This window comes from Macaca fascicularis, chromosome 1 (assembly GCF_037993035.2).
Source record: "Macaca fascicularis isolate 582-1 chromosome 1, T2T-MFA8v1.1".
Lineage (NCBI taxonomy): Eukaryota > Metazoa > Chordata > Mammalia > Primates > Cercopithecidae > Macaca > Macaca fascicularis.
The window spans coordinates 158,901,393-158,926,398 of record NC_088375.1 but is presented as its reverse complement, the minus strand read 5'-3'; the positions used below and the strand labels follow the sequence as shown (position 1 = coordinate 158,926,398).

The following is a 25,006-nucleotide window of genomic DNA, read 5'->3' as shown; positions in this document are numbered from 1 at the left end:
TCAGCCTCACAGAATGCTAGGATTACAGGCAGGGGCCACTATGCTCAGCCCAATTTCTTTCTTCTTTGGACTGTAAGTACCTTAAGGGCAAGGAACTTGTTTCTTTAGTATCCACAGTACCTGCCACTCTTGAATTAACTTGCACTAATACTTGCCTTCTACCACCCCCTTTTATCCATTACTGCTTGTGTCTTGTCATTCCTCTGTTTAAGAGCCTTAAGAGGCTCCCCTCAGATAAAATTTTAAATTTCTAATGTGATATAAAAGATTGTCAACCATTTCATTCCTTTCTTTCCAGACTCATGTCTTACCATTCCCTTACATGTACAGAATTTACATACTGTGGAGCTCTGGTATTTTCAGCATTACAAACACTGGGTAACCCTGTTTCTTATCTTAGTATCATAGCATATCCCATTACTTGTACCTGGAATGCATATTCCTCCTCTTTATCCCTCCTCCCAAAGAAGCCATTTTCCTTTTTGAGACTTAATTTAAAAATCCTCTCCCCTGGGAAGCTAGTTTCTCAAGCCCCTTATCTGTGACTTTCACACATAGAGTTGCAGTATAGTTATTTATCTCCACTGTTACATTGTGAAAATCTCTAGGACTGAATGTCCTTTACCTCTGGTTTCCCCATATCCTAGTTTATATCGTGGTACATAGTAGATACTCAATAAATGTTTGCATGAATGCATACATGTGAAATTGAATTTAATGAACTTGTTTGAAGCTATCTAACATTTTCACTTTTTTGTTAAATATATGATTTGTTGATATACTTATGCCTAATTTTAATTATATATTAAATGTTTTTAGGCCAGGCACTGTGACTTGTGCCTGTAGTCCCAGCACTTTGGGAGGCTGACACAAAGGATTGCTTGAGACCAGGAAGTTGAGACCAGCCTAGGCAATATAGTGAGACTATATATCTCTACAAAAAATTTAAAATTAGCCAGGCATGGTGGTGTGTGCCTGCAGTCCCAGCTATTATACACAGGAGGCTGAGGCGGGAGAATTTCATGAGTCCAGGAAGCTGAGACTGCATTGAGCCTCTGTGTTCCAGCCTGGGCAACAGAGCGAGACCCTGCCTCTTACAAACAAAACAGAAAAGTTTTGACATTTGAATGGTTTATTTGATTTTCTAAGAATATTTTAAGTTTAGATATTTAAAAATATTTAAAATACAGCTTAAAAAAATAAAACAATCCTGTTTCCAAACATTCAAAATTTAATCACTAACATTTAATTTCATTTCTCTTGTTTTTATATATTCAAGGCTTATTGTGTAACAGAACCTGGAGCAGGCTCTGATGTAGCTGGTATAAAGACCAAAGCAGAAAAGAAAGGAGATGAGTATATTATTAATGGTCAGAAGATGTGGATAACCAATGGAGGAAAAGCTAGTTGGTATGTTGTTCAAAACATCTTTGTATATTTTTTCTTAATTGTTTTATCTTCAAATCTCTCTTTCTTCTTTCTCTATATTTTTAAACCACTACAGTTAAGGTATGTCTGTGGAACTGGAAGGTCTATAGGAGATGATAAACAGGTGATTTTCAAAAACTATTTTTAAGCCCCTGCACTATTTTTTCAAATTAACTCTCAGAAGTTTAATGTGTAAAATAAAATACAAATGCATGCTCTGTTTGAATCTGATTAGGAAGGCTAGCACTGTATCTACTTGGCTTATTATCTCCACTCCTCATCTCCTATACCAGCCATTCCTTGGAATCCTAAGACTAAGGAAAAAGGAAAACCTTTGGTATAGTGCCTGTCTCCAATTGTCAGAAATAAACAGAAGCAGTCTTAAAACAGGTTATCCATTAGAGAAGGCAGAATTTGACTTTAATAAAATCTGGAAATTTCTAATATATGGTCAAAAAAATAATATGGAGGTCAGCAAAGGATCAAACATAATTTGTATAAATATAAAATATTAAAGAAAAACACTTGATTATTTGTTGATAAAAGATGAGGAAAATTCAACAAGTAACTCTTAAGTTCAATAGGAATCAATAGTATGAGCCTTTAAAAAACTAATGTAATTTTAAGCCAAAGTAATAGAAGTACAACATCAAATAGGAGAGAAAAAAATGGTGACAGTTCTGGGCAACACATTAAACATATATTGAAAAAATTGACTAAATCTAGAAGCAGGTAAGTGTCTTACATTGGGAGGAGCCTACGAAACATGTTCTGAAAAGCAGAGCCTTGGTTACTTTGGAAGAATCTTGAAGTTTTTCAAATATTATTACACAGAAAGATGATCAGGCTTATGTGTTTACTTCAGGATGCCAGCTTAGAATTGATGGGTGAAAGTTAGAAAAATGTAGAATTGGGAAGGGGGAGGGATAGCCTTAGGAGATATACCTAATGTAAATGACGAGTTAATGGGTGCAGCGCACAAACATGGCACATGTATACATATGTCACAAACCTGCACGTTGTGCACATGTACCCTAGAACATAAAGTATAATAATAAAAAAGAAAAGAAAAATGTAGAATTTAGCTTAATCTAAGGACAAGTTTTCCAGCAGCAGTGCTGTTAAGTTGTCATGGGAGATACTGTATTTACCCATCACTACAAGTATATAGAGAGTTTCTAGAATAACTTTTTATTGATTAGAATAATGTACTAAATGGCCTGTCTCTTTTTGTAAAAATTCTGATTCAATATATTTGTGTGCCATATAGTACAGTTTTCTAGCAAATAAAACATCATTTTTTCAGAATGAACCTGCTAAAAAGTTATTTAGTTTAAACATATCAATCAATTCCTTATGAGCATCCTAAATATGTTCAGTATTATGGAGTGCTATATCTTTACCTTTAAGCAATTCCTGGTAATACCAGCAACTAATAAAGAATGAAGAAACTTAAAATTTAACAAGTTGAGAGAAATTGAACAATGCAGTTTGAAGTTTTTGTAATTTTAAAAACGGATTAGTCAGGTGCAGTGACTCACATCTGCAATCCCAGTACTTTTGGAGGCTGAGGCAGGAAGATTGCTTGAGCCCAGGAGTTCAAGACCAGCTTGGGCAACATAACGAGACCCCATCTTTACAAAATTGAATGAAATAACTGATTACAACTGTTCACTGTTCATATAGTAAGGCAAATTAGGTAACATATGAAACCAGATAACAATTTTTATGATTTTGTTACTATTAATATTAAATAAAACTATAGAATGAGTGGTAATGTATTGGTTTTAAGCAAAGAAAATAAGTTTGTGTTGTTAAGGGAAGAATATACCTTTTTAAAAGAATTTTTCATGTACCAGGGTATATGGAACATGAATTAGATGCTTGGATATTTGCATTTTTTTTCTTATGTTTCACTTCAAAATCTTTCTGAGAAATTCTTCTGTAGGAAAAAATCAGCAAATATTCATAATAACTCAGCTATAACAAAAACACTGACTTGCATAAAGAAACAGTAGTTGGAACATATGGGTCTCTGTTTTATATTATTCCTTTTCACAGGCAGCTCTATTTATCCTCCTTTTCAAGATAGCATGCCCCTTAAAGAATAAAATTAGTTTTGGGAGAGAAAAAGTGCCAGTTTCAACATGCACAGACTGTCTTGTTATATTACATTATTATTATACCAGGGATTTTTACTTACAACTCATACTACTAAAACAAAGTTAAATAGCATACTGTAGTCCCTCCTTATCTTTGCAGGATATATTCCAGGACCCCTAGTGGATACCTGAAGCTTCAGAAGTACCAAAGCCTATATATACTATATTTCTACACATATATACTTATGATAAAGTTTAATTGATAAAGTGGGCCCGGCAAGAGATTAACAACAACTACTAATGAAATAGAACTATAACAATATATTGTAATAAGTTATGTAAATGTTAGGCCAGGCATGGTGGCTCACACCTGTAATCACAGCACTTTAGAAGGCCCATGTGGGAGGATCCCTTGAGTCTAGGAGTTTGAGACCAGCCTGGGCAAGGTAATGGGACTTCATCCCTACAAAAAATAAAATTAGCTGGGCATGGTGGCACGTGCCCATAGTACCAGTGACTCAGAAGAGGTGGAAGAATCACCTGAGCTGGGGAGGTCGAGGCTGCAGTGAGCCAAGATCATGCCACTGTACTCCAGCCTGGGCAACAGAGTGAGATCTTGTCCAAAAAAAAAAAAAAAAAAAAAAGTTATGTAAATGTCCTCTTTGTCTTTCAAAATATCCTATATGTACTGTACTGCGGGTAACTGAAACCACAGAAAGTGAAACCCCATGGAATGGGGGAGGGCCTACTGTGTTATTAGACATAGACCTCAAATACTATCTCTTCCATAGCTCTTTTAAACCTGATTGTTTACTTCCTCATTTGTAAAATGTAGGTAATAATAATTGGGATTGTTAAGAGGATTAACAGAGAGCAGTCACCATGTGTTATTTGCTGATATTATCACCATTATCGGTTGTGTGTATCTCTTAGGTATTTTTTATTGGCACGTTCTGATCCAGATCCTAAAGCTCCTGCTAATAAAGCCTTTACTGGATTCATTGTAGAAGCAGATACCCCAGGAATTCAGATTGGGAGAAAGGTAAAGTGTTTATCAATGATTAGGGCCCCAAATATTATTTTAATTATAAATTGCAAATTACTTAACTTTCCTTTAATGAAAACATTTGTTTGTAGTAAGTTGGAGTAAAAATAAACTGTGTTTTGATGATATTAGATCAAATAGTCTATATACTACTGAAGATTTTGTGAGCAGTCATTTCAAGTCATTTTGAAAGAGTAGTACTAACCTGTGGAGAAGGCTAATAACAGCTGTGAGGAATAATGAAGTAAAATCAAGCTACCATTTATATTACCTGACCAATAATAAGAATTTTGGATATTTCAAAGGACTTTCCCACACTTTTCCCCATTGGATCCTCACAGCAACCTTTTGGTAGGATAAATGGCATTATGCCCATTTTACAGATAAAAACAATGTGACATAATTGAGATTATACTAGGTCATATAACACTAAGAAAAACATCTATGCCTGAAAAGAGTGTAGAAAATAGCAAATAGCCTTGAATGTGGAAAGGCAAGAAAATCTTATTTAAATAAGAAAAGGTAATTTAACATATTTGAAAAGATTTGTATTCTGAATATGTGGAGATAAATTCGGCGTTTAAAGTAGACTAAAGAGAAAAGAGTTTAAAATTTTATAACTCAGAGTTTAAAATTATAAATTTTATAAAGAAGGAAAGAAAGAAATGAAGTTAATAAAGTAATTTTCTTTCTTTTTTTTTTTTTTTTTTTTGAGACAGCATCTCGCTCTGTTGCCCAGGCTGGAGTGCAGTGGCAGGATCTCAGCTCACTGCAACCTCTGCCTCCTGGGCTCAGACAATCATCCCATCTCAGCCTCCTGAGTGGCTAGGATTACTGGCATGCACCACCACACATGGCTAATTTTTGTATTTTTTGTAGAGACAGGGTTGTGCTGTGTTGCCCAGCCTGGTCTCAGACTCCTGGGCTCAAGTGATCCTCCCACCTTGGCCCCCTAAAGTGCTGGGATTACAGGCACGAGCCACTGCACCCAACCAAGGTCACAGAGGCAGAATTGAAATCAATATGAAGGTATCCTAGGACCTTACTCAGTGTAGTTTATGATGCTATATTGTGCTATATTTTCAATCAGATATTAAAGGTAGACTGCACCTGACAAAACTGATGATACTGTTGTATGTAACAAAATATAAGAACTAAAAATTGTTGTGCTTTTCCCAAGAAATTGTTTTTTATTTATGTAACAGATCATGTTTCTGTCTTAGGAGTAGTTGCTAGCAAACTTGGCCAAATGTATGGCCCATCTTTAGAAAGTATAAAGGACCTAACAGCTTATACTTTTTTTAGTAGTAAACTCACTCCTGATTTTATCTTGCTATTTCTAGTTTTTTTTCTTTTTGCCTAATGTTCTCACTTAAAAAAAAAAAAACTCTACTTCAATAAATATTTATGTAGTGCATACCATATACAGTATTCTAGCTATTAGGGATACAGTATGGATCAAAATAGACAAAAATCCCTGGCCTTAAGTAAATTACTTTCTAGTGAGGGATATAGATAATTATGTTGTGTATATTTAAGCCTCCTTAAATCTTTATCGAAACAAATGGATATTTACAAATTTGTGAAATTTGATGTTTTCAGGCCAGGTTTGGTGGTTCATGATTGTAATCCTAGCACTTTGGGAGGCTGATCTGGGAGAACTGCTTGAACCCAGGAGTTCAGGACCAGCCTAGGCAACATATTGAGACTTTACCTCTACAAAAAAAAAAAAAAAAAAAAATTTAATTAGCCAGTTGTAGTGACACACACCTGTAGTCCCAGGTACTTGGAAGGCTGAAGTGGGATGATCACCTAAGCCCAGGAAGTCAAGGCTGCAGTGAGCCATGCTTGTGTTGCTGCACTACAGCCTGGATGACAGAGTGAGACCTAATGTTTTCAAATGTTTTATGTTTTAGAAATTACATGGTTTGAGATGAGCCCAGGAAGCATTTTGGTTTTAAATGTTGTGGGGTTTGGGATGAATCTGGTAAGGTGTTTTCTCATTATATCTGAATGGTGGTCCAAGATTCTAGTTTATCAACTTTTAAAGACAAAATAAAGGGATGTTGGTTTCTTTCTAGGTCAAACTATTGTTATCATTTCTTCAAACTCAGAAGCAGACTATTAAAACCAGCAAATTAAAGGATTACTTTATAGCTCTTTGTTTCCAATGCTCCTGTTTCTCATTCTGCTTATTAAAAATGAGATCAAATTTTTTTCCTTATTAAGAGTTATGTCTGCAACTTCCTCTCATGATTCAGCATAACTCTAACAGTTATATACAAAGAGAAAGAGAAAAAATAAAGCAAATGTATCAAAATGTTAACAACTGGTGAATCTATTACAGGTGTAGGGTATATAGGTACTTATATGCCTATTACAACTCCTCCATTGGTTTGAAAATTTTTAAAACAAAAAGTTGAGGGAATGTAGCTAGTTTAGTAGTTTCTTATAAAGTCAAACATACACTTATCACATAACCAGTGCTCTTAGATAAATACCCAAGAGAAATGAAAATAGGACCTATATACAAATGTTTATTGCAATTTTATTAATGATTGCTAAAAATGAGGAGGGGGGTATCCATCAACTAGTGAAAAGATAATGGATATATGGTACATCCATACAGTGGGATACTACTCAGCAGTAAAATAAATGAATTATTGATTGTGCAGCAACATGGGTGAATCTCAGAAGCACTATACTAAGTGAAAAGTCAGACACAGAAAGCAGACTTTATTATTTCACTTAAATCACGTTCTGGAAAAGGAAAAACTACATGGAGAAAAATTACACAGTGGTTGCCAGGGGATAGGTGTAGAATAAGGAAATTGACTATAAAGGGAGAACAAGGTAACTTTTTGGAGTTCTAAAATACTCTATATTTTTAGCATGGTGGTGGTTACACACACATACATTTGTCAGAGTTATTAGAAATGTATACATAAAAATGATGACTTTTCTACATGTAAATTATACCTCAATAAACCTAATTTTAACAAAGAGTCAAAGGAAAACAATTTTTATTCAGTAGATTATTTTACTAGCTCTATTAAGATTAAAGGTCTCAAATCAGATTGTGTTTACTAAATGTTTTTTCTGACATGGTAAAATAGAGAGCTTTCAAACATAAAATGAGATTTGTCTTTGTTGATAAGATGTACTTGTAGACCTTTAGACTAGTGTTGGTTTCAAAATTTGTGAAACGTTGTTCGAGATTATGGTTGGCAAATTTTTTTGTAAAGATCCAAATTATAAATATTTCAGGCTTTGCAGGCCGTATCACTGTCACAACTACTCAGTTCTGCCATTGTAGCAAGAAAGTAACTGTAGATGATATGTAAACAAATAGGTGTGACTGTATTCCAATAAGGCTTTCTTTGTAAAACAGGCATTGCAGACTATACTTTGTTGATCCCTGTTTTAGGTAATTGCAGAAAGTCATGAAACAGTGATTAAAGCAAAAATTGATACTGGCTCAAAAAAAATTCCTTAAAATATACCAATTTTCTTATTAGGAATTAAACATGGGCCAGCGATGTTCAGATACTAGAGGAATTGTCTTCGAAGATGTGAAAGTGCCTAAAGAAAATGTTTTAATTGGTGACGGAGCTGGTTTCAAAATTGCAATGGGAGCTTTTGATAAAACCAGACCTACAGTAAGTAATATAAGTTGACAATCCTTATAGGATCTTTTATTTATTACATTAAATAAGTAGTTTTACTTTAAAATTGTATGTTTAGTGTGTTTCTCTTTTTAATATCTGCTTATTTTTTTAAGGATCTAGGAGAAATACTGTTACTTTTCTTTTTTTTTTTTTGAGACAGAGTCACACTCTGTAACCAGGCTGGAGTGCAGTGGTACAATCTCAGCTCATTGCAACCTTTGCGTCCTGGGTTCAAGAGATTCTCCTGCCTCAGCCTCATGAGTAGCTGGGACTACAGGCACCCGCCACACTGCCCAGCTAATTTTTGTATTTTTAGTAGAGATGGGTTTCATCATATTGGCCAGGATGGTCTCGATCTCTTGACCTCGGCCTCCCAAAGTGCTGGGATTACAGGTGGAAGTCACTGCACCTGACCATATTGGTACTTTTCTTAATTTTTTAAATAATTCTTCAACTTTTCTTACTATCCATTATAGAAATTATTTTAGCAACTACAAAATTACTGTAGTTGGTGCTAGATTTGGAGAGGCAGTCCACCCTAAATATGATCATCCTGTTAATATGTACTCACTTTCTGTTTTCACTCATTAATATTTCCCCTAGTAATGTTTCTCTTGTTAAACAAAAGGAATGACTTTCTTCTAGAGTATGATACTATGCCTAACAAATGCCTCTTACTACCTTTAATTAACAAATAATATAAACTTACATGCCTATTTCCCGCTTCCCACCAGTTTCTTGTTGCTGTACATCACCTTCTCTTTGTACACTCCCTAACTTAGACACTTAGGTAGGTATTATGTGTTTTAAAGATAACATGAACTTTTGCTTTATAATATGTTAAAATGCTAGGTATCTTCTGGTGCTGTTGGATTAGCACAAAGAGCTTTGGATGAAGCTACCAAGTATGCCCTGGAAAGGAAAACTTTTGGAAAGTTACTTATAGAGGTAATTTTAATACTGCTTGCTTTGTTCAAATGTAAAGACACTCATTATCATTTAATATTTAGAAATGATTTTTAAACCACAAACTAATCAATTTCTACTTTGATAGCAGGAAGATAATGTGGTTTTATCAAGATGAGTTTCAAAGACAAATTTCTTTTTAGATTGTGCCACTAACTGTTGGTTACTTCTGTATCTGACACTGTGCTATGCGTTTTTTGTTTGTTTGTTTGTTTGTTTTGAGATGGAGTCTCGCTCTGTTGCTCAGGCTGGAGTGCAGTGGCACAATATCGGTTCACCACAACCTCCGCCTCCCGAGTTCAAGCAATTCTCCTGCCTCAGCCTCCCGAGTAGCGGGAACTACAGTTGTGCACCACTATGCCTGGCTAATTTTTGTATTTTTAGTAGAGATGGGGTTTCACTATGTTGACCAGGCTGGTCTTGATCCACCCACCTCAGCCTCCCAAAGTGCTGGGATTACAGGAATGAGCCACCAGGCCCGGCCTTGTGCTATGCATTTTAAATACATTTTCTAATTCTCTCAGTAACACTTTTTTGAGTAGTATTATCTCTTTTAAGGATCAAGAAACTGAAGCTCAGAGGTATCAAATGATTTGTCCAAGGCTACACAATTTATAAGTCACAGATCCAGAATTCTATTTTATACTTTTTTTTTTTTTTTTTTAGCGGTGGTGGATGGGGGACAAAGTCTTGCTCTGTCGTCCAGGCTGAAGTACAGTGGCATGATCTGGGCTCACTGAAACCCCCACCTCCCATGTTCAAGTGATTCTCCTGCCTCAACCCCCGAGTCGCTGGGACTACAGACACACACCACCACACCCAGCTAATTTTGGTATTTTTAGTAGAGACAGGGTTCCCTTATGTTGGCCGGGCTGGTGTTGAACTCCTGGCCTCAAGTGATCTGCCTGCCTCGGCCTCCCAAAGTGCTAGGATTACAGGCCTGAACCACTGCACCTGTCCTATGTTATATTCTTAATTCTGTTACTTCTCATCTCTTCTCGAGTGTCACATAATTTTAGTACTATAAAGAGTTGTGTCTTCCATGAATTTCCAGGGTAATTCTTAAGTCTTACCCTTCAAATATTGATGCCCCCCATTATCTGTATTCTCTCCTGCAACTCACTATGAGTTGTATAGTGAACCTCCTATTTCTTTCTCTGTTTTTTTTTTTTTGAGACAGTGTCTTGGTTGCCCAAATGTGAGTGCAATGGTACAGTCATGGCTCATTGCAGCTTCTCAGGATCAAGCAATCCTCTCACTTCAACCTCCTAAATAACTGGAACTATAGGGGCACACCATCATGCCTGCCTAAGCTTTTTATTTTTGTAGAGATGGGGTCTCACTGTGTTGCCCAGGCTGGTCTCAAACACCTGAGCTCAAGCAATCCTTCCACCTCGGCCCCTCATGAGCCTCCTATTCCTATCTCCATTTGTCAGTGGTTCTCTAACTATCTGTCGCGAAAGACCAGTTTGTTCTAATTTCCAGTTAAACCATTATTTTTGTAAAATATAAGAATGTCACAACAATATTAAATTGCTGTAAAAGTTTCTAAATGCTTATTCTCATCTTCTGTACCATCAACCAGTAACAGTTTGTGAATCGGCACTGTGGACAAACTTGTATTAGCACTGCTCTGTGTCCCTTAACCTTAGTTTCGTAATTTATCTTTCTGCACTATATTCTAGGTAATTTTTTCAGATCTGCTTTCTAGTTCGCTTATCTTGTGCCTAATCTATTTAATCTATCTATTGATTTTTTTATTAATGACTACTTTTCATTTCCAGATGTTATATTTGTTTTTTTCCATTATACCTTCTTTTCAACATGGTACCACCTTTTCCTTTTTTGTCATTAATCATGTAAAAATTCTTCATTTATAATCAATTTCAGATTTTTTTGTTATCTTCAATTCTTAGGGTGCTAATCTTTCAAGGTGTATTGTGTCTCCTAACTCTTTTATGGTCAGTTATTTTGCTTTTATTTTTTATTTGTAAACAACTTATCTGCAGGAAGTACTGTATTTCTCAGAGCATTATAGAAGCATATTAGAAACTGGCTTTTGTACTTTTTTGGCACTTTTACTAGGTACTCCAGAGATTTCACCATTCTAAGAGCTGTTATTTTACATTCATTTCTCGACTTGGGGACTCCTGTATCACAGAGGCCATGTACATTGATCCCACACATTGAGAAACTCCCTACATTCCAGTCTGGGCAACAGCGTGAGACCCTGTCTCAAAACAACAACAGTAACAAAAGACCTTTTTTTTCTTGTTCTTTTTTTAACCCTCCTGGGCAAGAGAAGTATAAGGGGTTGGAGAATTCCCTTTCCTAGCTAAAGGAAACCGTAACAGACGGGACCTGGAAAATCGGGACACTCCCACCCTAATACTGTGCTTTACCAACAGGCTTAGCAAATAACACACCAGGAAATTATACACCGTGCCTAGCTTGGAGGGTCCCACACCCACAGAGCCTCGCTTACTGCTAGCCCAGCAGTCTGAGATCGAACTGCAAGGTGGCAGCAAGGCTGGGGAAGGGGAATCCGCCATTGCTGAGGCTTGAGTAGGTAAAAAAGTGGCCAAGAAGTGTGAACTGGGTTGAGCCCACTGCAGCTTTGGGAGGCCTGCCTGTCTCTGTCGACTCCCCTCTGGGGGCAGGGCATAGTTGAAAAAAAGGCAGCAGAAACTTCTGCAGACTTAAATGTCCCTGTCTGACAGCTTGGAAGAGAGTAGTGGTCCTCCCAGTATGGATTTTGAGATCTGAGAACAGACAAATGGCCTCCTCAAGTGGGTCCCTGACCCCCGAGTAGCCCAACTGGGAGAGACCTCCGCCAACTGACACCTCATACAGCCGGGTGCCCCTCCGAGACGAAGCTTCCACATGAATGATGAGGCAGCAACATTTGCCGTTCTGCAGTATTTGCAGTTCTGCAGCCTCCGCTGGTGATACCCAGGCAAACAGGGTCTGGAGTGGACCTCCAGCAAACTCCAACAGACCTGCAACTGAGGGTCCTGACTGTTAGAAGGAAAACTAACAAACAAAAAGGACATCCACACCAAAACCCCATCTGTATGTCACCATCATCAAAGACCAAAGTTAGATAAAAGCCCAAAGATGGGGAGAAACCAGAGCAGAAAAGCTGAAAACTAAAAATCAGAGCACCTCTTCTCCAATGGAACGCAGCTCCTCACCAGCAACAGAACAAAGCTAGACAGAGAATGACTTTGACGAATTGAGAGAAGAAAGCTTCAGACAATCGGTAATAACAGACTTCTCCAAGCTAAAGGAGGATGTTCAAACCCATCGCAAAGAAGCTAAAAACCTTGAAAAAAGATTAGACGAATGGCTAACTAGAATAAACAACGTAGAGAAGACCTTAAATGATCTGATGGAGCTGAAAACCATGGCACGAGAAGTACGTGATGCATGCATAAGCTTCAGTAGCCGATTTGATCAAGTGAAAGAAAGGGTATCAGTGATTGAAGATCAAATGAATGAAATGAAGCGAGAAGAGAAGTTTAGAGAAAAAGAGTAAAAAGAAATGAACAAAGCCTCCAAGAAATGTAAGACTATGTAAAAAGACCAAATCTACGTCTGGTTGGTATACCTGAAAGTGATGGGGAGAATGGAACCAAGTTGGAAAACACTCTTCAAGATATTATCCAGGAGAACTTCCCCAACCTAGCAAGGCAGGCCAACATTCAAATTCAGAAAATACAGAGAATGTCACAAAGATACTCCTCGAGAAGAGCAGCCCCAAGACACATAATTGTCAGATTCACCAAAGTTGAAATGAAGGAAAAAATGTTAAGTGCAGCCAGAGAGAAAGGTCGGGTTACCCACAAAGGGAAGCCCATCAGACTAACAGTGGATCTCTCAGCAGAAACCCTATAAGCTAGAAGAGATTGGGGGCCAGTAGTCAACATTCTTAAAGAATTTTTCAACCCAGAATTTCATAGCCAGCCAAACTAAGCTTCATAAGTGAAGGAGAAATAAAATTCTTTACAGACAAGCAAATGCCGAGAGATTTTGTCACCACCAGGCCTGCCTTACAAGAGCTCCTGAAGGAAGAACTAAACATGGAAAGGAACAAACGGCACCAGCCATTGCAAAAGCATGCCAAATTTTAAAGACCATCGATGCTAGGAATAAACTGCATCAACTAGTGGGCAAAATAACCAACTAACATCATAATGACGGGATCAAATTCACACATAACAATATTAACCTTAAATGTAAATGGGATAAATATTCCAGTTAAAAGACACACACTGGCAAATTGGATAAAGAGTCAAGAACCATCAGTGTGCTGTATTCAGAAGACCCATCTCACGTGCAGAGACACACATAGGCTCAAAATAAAGGGATGGAGGAAATATCTACCAATCAAATGGAAAACAAACAAAAAAAGCAGAGGCTGCAATCCTAGTCTCTGATAAAACAGACTTTAAACCAACAAAGATCAAAAGAGGCAAGGCCATTACATAATGGTAAGGGGATCAATTCAATAAGAGCTAACTATCCTAAATATATATGCACCCAATACAGGAGCACCCAGATTCATAAAGCAAGTCCTTAGAGACCTACAAAGAGACTTAGACCCCCACACTATAATAATGGGAGATTTTAACACCCCATTGTCAACATTAGATCAACAAGACAGAGAGTTAACAAGGATATCCAGGAATTGAACTCAGCTCTGCAACAAGAGGACATAATAGACATCTACAGAACTCTCCATGCCAAATCAACAGAATATACATTCTTCTCAGCACCACATCACACTTATTCCAAAATTGAGCACATAGTTGGAAGTAAAGCACTCCTCAGCAAATGTACAAGAACAGAAATTATAACAAACTGTCTCTCAGACCACAGCGCAAGCAAACTAGAACTCAAGATTAAGAAACTCACTCAAAACCGCTCAACTACAAGGAAACTGAACAACCTGCTCCTGAATGACTGCTGGGTACATAATGAAATGAAGGTAGAAATAAAGGTGTTCTTTGAAACCAATGAGAACAAAGACACAACATACCAGAATCTCTGGGACACATTTAAAGCAGTGTGTAGAGGGAAATATATAGCACTAAATGCCCACAAGAGAAAGGAGGAAAGATCTAAAATTGACACCCTAACATCACAATTAAAAGAACTAGAGAAGCAAGAGCAGACACATTCAAAAACTAGCAGAAGGCAAGAAATAGCTAAGATCAGAGCAGAACTAAAGGAGATAGAGACACAAAAAACCCTTCAAAAAATCAATGAATCCAAGAGCTGTTTTTTTAAAGATCAGCAAAATTGATAGACCGCTAGCAAGACTAATACAGAAGAAAAGAGAGAAGAATCAAATAGAGAAGAATCAAAAATCAATAAAAAAAGATAAAGATCACCACCAATCCCACATAAATACAAACTACCATCAGAGAACACCACAAACACCTCTATGCAAATAAACTAGAAAATCTACAAGAAATGGATAAATTCCTGGACACATACACCCTCCCAAAACTAAACCAGGAAGAAGTTGAATCCCTGAATAGACAAATAACCGGCTGTGAAATTGAGGCAATAATTAAGAGCCTACCAACCACAAAAAGTCCAGGACCAGACGGATTCACAGCCGAATTCTACCAGAGGTACAAAGAGGAGCTGGTACCATTCCTTCTGAAACTATTCCAATCAACAGAAAAAGAGGGAATCCTCCCTCACTCATTTTATGAGGCCAGCGTCATCCTCATAGCAAAGTCTGGCAGAGATACAACAAAATAAAGAATTTTAGACCAATATCCCTGATGAACATCGATGCAAAAATCCTCAATAAAATACTGGAAAACCAAATCCAGCAGCACATCAAAAAGCTTATCCACCATGATCAAGTTTGCTTCATCCCTGGGATGCAGGCTGGTTCAACATATGCAAATCAATAAAGGTAATCCATCCTATAAACAGAACCAAAGACAAAAACCACATGATTATCTCAATAGATGCAGAAAAGGTCTTCGACAAAATTCAACAGCCCTTCATGCTAAAAACTCTCGATAAATTAGGTATTGATGGAACGTATCTCAAAATAATAAGAGGTATTTATGACAAACCCACAGCCAATATCATACCGAATCGGCAAAAACTGGAAGCATTCCCTTTGAAAACTGGCACAAGACAGGGATGCCCTCTCTCACCACTCCTATTCAACACAGTGTTGGAAGTTCTGACCAGGGCAATCAGGCAGGAGAAAGAAATAAAGGGTATTCAATTAGGAAAAGAGGAAGTCAAATTGTCCCTGTTTCCAGATGACATGAGGGTATGTAAAATAAGACCTCTAACACTGATCCTGCCCTTCTTTTTCAAAGTTATTATCACTACCCAACATTCTGTTATATCAGTATTTGTTTATTGTCTCCCCTCACAGTCTCACTAGAATGTAAGCTCCATATGAGCAGGAAATGTATGTTTTTAGAAACCTTTCTACTCGTAGCACTTAGATGTCTTGTGCTGTGAACATCTATTTTATTCATAAAACAAACAGTGATTGAATACCTACTCTATTAAATACTAATAATCAGATGCTTTCCCTGTTCCAGGCACTATTCCAGGTGCTTAACATGTATTAACTCTAATCTTCATAATACTCTGGAATAGGTACTGTTATTTCCATTTATCACATGCAAAATGATTAGGCCCATCTAATAAATTATGGAACTAAGATTTGAACCAAAGTAGTCACTTGTATCAGGAAAAACTCTCTCAAACCATGTTTTTCTTCTGTTCTCAACACCACAAAAATGATCAACACAGAAGAAGACTTCTATGACCAAAGATGTGGGAGGATATCCCACACACACCAAGCAACAGACACTAACTGGGTATCCTCTGACTTAGTTCCAACACTACCTACCCAGAGATAGCATCAGATCCCACAGGCTTAATCTCACAAGACTGCCCCTTCTTTTCCCCCAGTTGCAAGTCCTGGCCTCCAGAACTTCTGGCTGACTGGCTCCAAGTTGGGGTTCCCATGACCCCGTCTGTGAATTCCAGTAATTTGCTAAAGCAGCTCACAGAACTCAGGGAAACACATTTACCAGTTTATTAGGAAGGATATCTAATTTTTTAATTTTAATTTTATTTTATTTTTAATTTTTTTTTCAGACAGAGTCTCACTCTTGTTGCCCAGGCTAGAGTGCAATGGCGTGATCTCGGCTCACTGCAGTCTCTGCCTCCTTGGTTCAATTGATTCTTCTGCCTCAGCCTCCCAAGTAGCTGGCATTACAGGCACCTGCCACCATGCCTGGCCAATTTTTTATTTTTATTTTTAGTAGAGACAGGGTTTCACCATGTTGGCCAGGCTGGTCTCAAACTCCTGACCTCAGGTGATCTGCCCACCTTGGCCTCCCAAAGTGCTGGGATTACAGGTGTGAGCTACCACGCTCAGCCAGGAAGGATATTTTAAAGGATACAGATGAAGGAAGATGCATATGGCTTCCATGCCCTCCCTGGGAATTTCACCCTATAGGAACCTCTGGAAGTTCTCCAAACCATGTCCTCTTGAGAAGTGAAGCCAGCTGGACTTCCTGGGTCCAATGGGGACTTAGAGGACTTTTTTGTCTAGCTAGAGGATTATAAACACACCAATCAACACTCTGTAAAAATGCACCAATCAGCACTCTGTGTCTAGCTAAAGGATTGTAAACACACCAATCAGCACTCTGTAAAAATGCACCAATCAGTGCTCTGTGTCTAGCTAAAGTCTTGTAAATGCCCCAATCAGCACTCTGTGTCTAGCTAAAGGATTGTAAACACACCAATCAGCACTCTGTAAAAATGCACCAATCAGTGCTCTGTGTCTAGCTAAAGGATTGTAAATGCCCCAATCAGCACTCTGTGTCTAGCTAAAGGATTGTAAACACACCAATCAGCACTCTGTAAAAATGCACCAATCAGTGCTCTGTGTCTAGCTAAAGGATTGTAAATGCCCCAATCAGCACTCTGTGTCTAGCTAAAGGATTGTAAACACACCAATCAGCGCTCTGTGTCTAGCTAAAGGATTATAAATTCACCAGTCAGCACTCTATAAAATGGACCAATCAGCACTCTGTAAAATGGACCAATCAGCACTCTGTAAAATGGACCAGTCAGCAGGATGTTGGCTGGGACAAATAAGGGAATAAAAGCTGGCCACCCCAGCCAGCAGTGGCAACCTGCTCCAGTCCCCTTCCACGCTGTGGAAGCTTTGTTCTTTCACTCTTCACAATAAATCTTGCTGCTGCTTACCCTTTGAGTCTGCACCACCTTTAAGAGCTGTAACACTTGCCACAAAGGTTCACGGCTTCATTCTTGAAGTCAGCAAGACCACGAACCCACTGGAAGAAAGAAACTCTGGACACATGTGAAGGAACAAACTCCAGACACACCATCTTTAAGAGCTGTTAAAGGTCTGCAGCTTCATTCTTGAAGTCAGTGAGACCAAGAACCCACTGGAAGGAACCAACTCTGGACACATTCTTGTGTGTTCATGGAGGCTCATTACATAGGCATGATCAATTAAACCATTGGTCATTGATGATTTAACTTGACCTTTAGCCCCTCTCCCCTCCCTGGAGGTTGTGGGGGTGGGGCTGAAGGTCCTAACCCTCTAATCCTGCCATCGTCTTTGCAGTGACCAGCACCATGCTGAACCTATCAGACAATAGACAGCACTTTGGAGATCCCAAAGAATTTAGGAGTTGTACGCCAGGAAACGGGAACATATTTCCATCCTATAACGTATCTTGACCATATAACTAACTCATAGAGCACTTACTGTCCCTTATTGAAAGTATTTATTTTATGTCTTCTATTCAATTCTGAGTCTGTACAGAGTCTAAGAAGCATCTTTTAGTTGTCCTTTCCTCTGTCTTGGTATCTGATACAATGCCACATGATTTTTCTCTATCTGTAGCAACTTTTTTTTTTTTTTTTTTTTTTTTTTGAGATGGAGTTTCTCTTTTGTTGCCCAAGCTGGAGTGCAATGGTGTGATCTCGGCTCACCACAACCTCCACCTCCCAGGTTTAAGCAATTCTTCTGCCTCAGCCTCCTGAATAGCTGGTATTACAGGCATGTGCCACCATGCCTGGCTAATTTTGTATTTTTAGTAGAGACGGGGTTTCTCCATATTGATCAGGCTGATCTCAAACTCCCAACCTCAGGTGATCCGCCCACCTCAGCCTCTCAAAGTGCTCTGATTACAGGTGTGAGCCACCACACCCAGCCAGCAAATTTCTTTTAAAAAGTCCTAGCAGAGGCCGGGCATGGTGACTCACACCTGTAATCCTAGCATTTTGGGGGGCCGAAGTGGGTGGATTCCTTGAGCCCAGGAGTTTGAGAACAGCGTGGGCAACATAGGGAGACCAGGTCTCTATTTTAAAAAAAAAAAAAAAAAAAAAAAAGCCGGTTGTGGTGGCTCAGGCCTGTAATCCTAGCACTTTGGGAGGCTGAGGCGGGTGGATCACCTGTGATCAGGAGTTTGAGACCAGCCTGGCCAACATGGTGAAACCCTGTCTCTACTAAAAATACAAAAAAAAAAAAAAAAAATTAGCCGGGCGTGGTGGCACATGTCCAGCTACTCGGGAGGCTGAGGCAGGAAAATCGCTTGAACCTGGGGGTCGGAGGTTGCAGTGTGCCGATATCGCACAACTTCACTCCAGCCTGAGCAACAGAGTGAAACTCAGTCTTGGAAAAAAAAAAAAGTGCCAGCTAAAACGTCCCAGCTACTCTGGGGGCTGAGGCGGGAGGGTCGTTGAGGCTGCAGTGATCTTAGATCATGCCATTGCATTCCAGCCTGGATGACAAAGTGAGACCCTGTCTCAAAAAAAAAAAAAAAAAAAAATAGGCAAACTGAAATTGAAGGACATTTTACATAAAATAACCAATCAACATTCTTCAGAAGTGCAAAGACATAAAAGGTAAGAAAGGATTGAGGAATTGTAATAGCCTGGGAAAGAATAAGAAGAAATAACTAAATTCAATGTATACTGGTGGAAAAAGAACATTAGTAGAAAACTTGACCAGATTTGAGTAAGGCTTATAGTTTAGTTGTTAATACTATACCAGTATTTCAGAAGAAATAACTAAATTCAATGTGTAATGGTGAAAAGAAAAAGAACGTTAGAAAACTTGACCAGATTTGAGTAAGGCTTATAGTTTAGTTAATACTATACCAGTGTTAATGTCCTGTTCTCAATCATAGCACTATGGTTTGGTAATATGTTAACATTAGAGGAAGCTGGGTGTAACTTCTATAAACCTAAAATTAGTTAATGAAAAGGTTTTTGTTTGTTTTTTTTTTTTTAAAAAAAAAAAAAGGTCAGGCGCAGTGACTCACGCCTATAATCTCAGTACTTTGGGAGGCCTGAGTAGGAGGATTGCTTGAGGCTAGGAGTTGCAGACCAGCCTGGGCAACACAGCAAGACCTCGTCACTATAAAAAAAAAAAAAAAAAAGCCCCAGAAAAAAACTTTTTTCTCAATAAATATCCTTTACCTTTTTTCTTTTTAATTCTAGCACCAAGCGATATCATTTATGCTGGCTGAAATGGCAATGAAAGTTGAACTAGCTAGAATGAGTTACCAGAGAGCAGCTTGGGAGGTTGATTCTGGTCGTCGAAATACCTATTATGCTTCTATTGCAAAGGCATTTGCTGGAGATATTGCAAATCAGTTAGCTACTGATGCTGTGCAGATATTTGGAGGCAATGGATTTAATACAGAATATCCTGTAGAAAAACTAATGAGGGATGCCAAGATCTATCAGGTAAGGTTAAAGATGATTTTTTTGGTTTGCAAGGGAGAGAGAATATTCATAAATGACAAAGTAGATTTCTGATTATTTAGAAATTTTATGTCCCTAGTAGCAATAAATGACTGTCATATATGGCTGTGAGCCAGTTTTTGGAATTAATTAATAGAAAGAAGAATGTTATTTGTGATTAAGTATAAGTCTGAAGAGAGAATAGGCTAAAAAAACAAATGGTGCAGACATATATATTATGTTTGGATTAGATTTCTTTGAGTTTTAACATCTTAGCTAATTGTGTCCCAAACTTTTCTCTCCAAAAAGTATGCATGTCATTTAAAATTAATTATTTTGATTTGAATCTTGCCTGACAACTATTTAATTTATTGTAACTATACTTGGAGTCAAAAACCAACATGAAGAGACAGTGATGTAGATGAATTCCAAATTAAATTAGTAGTCAAAAAAACTTAGAAGGAATTTAGTAAAAGGAAATATAAATGTGCATGTTCTCTACATGTGGCTTAAGTAATTACTTAATAATTATCACATTCTTGCTCCTCGGTGTCTCTGCCCTTGCTCCCCCTACACCTAGCAAATTATTTGACTTATCCGGTCATTTGAAATATTGAGTTCGAATCAGAAGGCTAGAGTGAGAAGGAATGTTAGACATAGTGTGGCCTCTCCATGTAGACATGAAAAAACTGAGGTCCAGAATTTGTGCCTTATCCAAAGTCGCTGGTTTATGTGTTGATACTCTTCCTCTCCTAGAGCCTTTAATTATAATTATTACTATTATTATCATCAACCGTTTAGATTTTCTCTGCCATCTGAGAAGCTGAACTAATAAATGGCTAAAGTTAGAAGTTTAGAATGGAAATAAGGTCTGACTCTTAAAATCCTCCCAGCATCTTTTTCTTTAGCAACTCTGTTCCATAGGCAGTGGGAGAAAAAAAAATGTAAGAATAAAAGACTTAAGGAGACAGCTAGGTAAGTACAGTTCAGAAAAGTTGGACAAATATTTTGGCCATAATGAACTTCAGTTTTCCCAATTTTTCTGAAATGTAAATATATTTTCTTTTTTCTATGTTTTGAATACTCTTCTCCAAAATTTTGATACATGACTTTTTATAATAACTTAAACCCATCTTTAGAGAATTCCATATTTTCAGACTTTCACAAAATCAGGTTTTGGAATCTATAGGCTACAGACCCTATATATGTTTTGATTCAGTTTTATATTACAATGCAGCTTATACTACTATCTAAAATGTTGAATAAATCAAAGTATTTATGTACTAAAAATATTTAACCTACACTTATTTTTTTTTTGCAGATTTATGAAGGTACTTCACAAATTCAAAGACTTATTATAGCCCGTGAACACATTGGCAAGTATAAAAGTTAAAAAAATTACTGTAGAAACATTGAATAACTAGAACACAATCCACTGTTTCAGCTCCAGAAAAGAGAAAGGGCTTTAATGTTTTTTCCAGTGAAAATAAAAATAAATCCTCTTATATTAAATCTAAGCAACTGCTTATTATTAGTAGTTTATACTTTTGCTTAACTCTGTTATGTCTCTTAAGCAGGTTTGGTTTTTATTAAAATGATGTGTTTTCTTTAGTACTACTTTACTTGAATTACATTAACTTAGAAAAGTACATATGTTTTGTTATTTTGATCTCTTAAGATTAATGTCGCAGAAATTTCTTGGCATTTTATTTTTGTAATGACAGAAAAGTGGGCTTAGAAAGTATTCAAGATGTTACAAAATTTACATTTAGAAAATATTTTAGTATTTGAATACTATCAACTTGTCAGTGACTTTGCAGACTTAATGATATTATTAAAGTTCTTTTTACTGAAGTTTGGAAAGCATTTGCTTTCAGTTTGGCACAAACAGTTAAAATTTTGACATTCATATTCTCCTAATTTACAGCTACAAAAACTTTCTTGAAAATCTTAATTTTGAACCCATATTTCACTTACCTTATTTAAAATAAATCAATGAAGCTTGCCTTAAATTATTTTTATATGGCTGTTGGTCTCTAGGTAGCCTTTGGTCTATTGTACACAATCTCATTTCATATGTTTGCATTTTGGCAAAGAACTTAATAAAATTGTTCAGTGCTTATTATCATACCTTTCTGTATTTTTTCCAGGAAATTTCATTACTTCATGTAATAGTCTATATTTTGTGTATTTACTATGATGAAAAAAAGTCGTTTTAATTTTGAATTGAATAAAGTTACTTGTTCATTTTTTATTAATTATATTTTTAAAGACCTCAGAAAATATAAATATGAAATAATATAAGAACTCAAATCTCTGAATTTAATATTTGTTTTTAATTCTCAATATCAAATAGAGCTAAACTGGTATTATTAAAGTTATACTAAATGGAGTGCTTTCTGACATCATATCTCATTCTCCATTTCTCTGACATCAACCATGTCCTACATTTTAATTCTGTTCTGACACTATGCAGCTGAATTAGGCTTAATCCCATAAGGCTGCCCTCACTTCAGAGGCCAGTCATAAGTCCTGAGTCCCCAAGCTACCCATACTCTGTCCAACATGGCTGGAAATTCAAGTATTCCCATGACCCTGCCCTCAGGTTTGATAATTTGCCACAATAGCTCACAGAACTCAGGAAAACACTTTACTTACATTTACCTGTTTATATCATAAAGGGTACAACTAGGAACAATTAATGAAGAGGTACATAGGGAAAGGTATGGAGGGTGAGGGGAGATGCAGAGCTTCCATGCCTTCTTCCATCTTATTACCTTCCCTGCATGTCTCTGTATTCCTCAACTTGGAAGCTCCCCAACTCTCATTCAATAGTTTCCATCGAGCTCAATCCCCAGTCCTTCACTTCTCCCTAGAGGTCCAAGGTGAAAGCTGGAAGTTCCCAACTGTATTAGTCTCCTAGGGCTGTCATAAAAAAACTAGAGACTTGGTGTCTTAAATAAATTTATTTTCTCACAGTTCTGGAAGCTAGAATTTCAAGATCAAGGTGCCATTTGGGTTGTTTCTAGTGAGGCCTCTCTTCCTGTCTTATAGACTACCACCTTCTGTGTCCTTACATATCCTCTTCTCTGTGCATCATGAAGGGTTGGGTTAGGGGGAGCTCCTGTGTCTTTTTCTCCTCTTCTAAGGACACTAGCCCTGTGAGATTAGAGCCCTATGCTCGCGACCTTAATTAACTCCCTAAAAGATCCTATTTTCAAGTACAATCACATTTGTACTTCACACAAATGTGTGAAGTTTCAACACAGAAATTTTGGAGGGACACAATTCAGTCCATAACATCACCCTCTAATGACTTAGTCCTTCTGGTGACCAGATTCTTCCTGAGATTATCTAGGAGCCCCACCCTAAGTCATCTCATATGCCAAATTCAGGTATGATTGAAAAGGTTTCTAAGGAATAACAGAAGATACTCCAAGCACTCAAGAAATTCCAAGGGTTTTAGGAGTCCTGTGCCAGGAACTGGGGACAAAGACCAAACAAATTTCTTATACCACACTGAATTACCAAAATAAAAATCTAATCTTTTACAAATATAAAATATTTAAATGACATTTCCTTCATGCTCAATGATGAAATTTTATTTAAATGATACAACTTGAGATTGGTAAGGAAATTTAGAGAATTCTTAATTGCTATTATGTAGAAATGAGAAATTAAATAGAATGTATATATTTCAAATGCAAATTTGAATTTGCAATACAGAGGCGCAACCATTTCTAAACATAAAGCTTCTAGACATGGGCTGGGCATAGTGGCTCGTGCCTATAATCCCAACATTTTGGGAGGCTGAGGTGGGAGGATCACTGAGGCCAGGAATTTGAGGCTTCAGTGAACTGTGATGGCACCATTTATACTTTATCCTGGGTGACAGAGTGAGACCCTGTCTAAAAAGAAAAAAAGGGCCAGATGCGATGGCTCATACCTGTAATGCCAGCACTTTGGGAGGCTGAGGTGGGCAGAGCACAAGGTCAGGAGTTTGAGACCAGCCTGACCAACATAGTGAAACCCTGTCTCTACTAAAAATACAAAAAATTAGCTGGGCATGGTGGTGGGCACCTGTAATTCCAGCTACTTAGGAGGCTGAGGCAGAAGAATCACTTGAACCTGGGAGGCCAAGGTTGCAGTGAGCTGAGATCATGCCATTGCACTCCAGCCTGGGCAACAAGAGTGAAACTCCATCAAAAAAGGAAGGAAGGAAGGGAGAGAGGGAGGGAGGGAGGAAAAAGAAAAGGTTTCTACACAAGATATAAATGTACTCCAAAAGAAGGGAGGGAGGAAGAGAGGAAAGGAGGGAAGGAGGGAGGGGAGGGAGGGAGGGAGGGAAGGAAGGAAGGAGGGAGGGAGGGAGGGAAGGAAGGAAGGAAGGAAGGAAGGGGAAGGAAGGAAGGAGAAAAGAAAAGGTTTTTACACAAGATATAAATGTACTCCAAAGCATTATGATGAGATTACAGTATCCTTGCTAACAAAGATTAAGCACTTACGTAATTTTGTACCATTTAAGCCTTTTTAGTCACAAGTAACAAATGAATTTAAGCTACTTTAAGCAAATATGTATTTTAAGTATGTGGAAATGACTCATAGATCTGAAAGGCAGGAAAGGAGTCAGTCTCAGGAAGAGACTAAAACCAGAATAGTCAGTCCTCAGGAATCCATGAAATATATGTAGTCTTTTGCTAACTCTCCACTTCTGTCATATTTTATTCATTGTTGCTCTATAGCCTAACTGTCTCTGCTTCTTTGATCCCACAATAGAATCAGACTTCGCTGTAGCATATTTCTATTTTGGATTGACCACCACATTTATAAGCTTGCTGACTAGGGCCATTATAAGAAGGAGGGTAGGTACAGTCATGGACTACAAACGTGACTGTTAGCTGCCTCCATTAGTGAATTGATGGTTCCTAGAGAAAGCATAGTTTTACATGTGATCTGGTAGTTTTACCAAATTTTAATGAATGTTTAAGGAATCTACCAGAGTCATCAAT

At 37.6% G+C, this 25,006-nt stretch overlaps 1 protein-coding gene across 6 annotated transcripts in view; it reads left to right on the top strand.

Annotated features, from left to right (window-relative positions):
- ACADM (acyl-CoA dehydrogenase medium chain) overlaps positions 1-22,249 on the top strand; it is a 41,672-nt gene extending 19,423 nt beyond the window's left edge. For all 6 annotated transcript variants that reach the window (XM_074003591.1, XM_074003582.1, XM_074003585.1 and 3 more), the window contains 6 exons: positions 1,280-1,410; positions 4,464-4,572; positions 8,094-8,234; positions 9,096-9,191; positions 19,752-20,000; positions 21,319-22,249. In XM_074003591.1, the coding sequence (XP_073859692.1) occupies positions 1,280-1,410; positions 4,464-4,572; positions 8,094-8,234; positions 9,096-9,191; positions 19,752-20,000; positions 21,319-21,390 (798 nt within the window). In that variant the 3' untranslated portion in view covers positions 21,391-22,249. The remainder of the gene's footprint in view (positions 1-1,279; positions 1,411-4,463; positions 4,573-8,093; positions 8,235-9,095; positions 9,192-19,751; positions 20,001-21,318) is intronic.
- Positions 22,250-25,006: the final 2,757 nt, after the last annotated feature.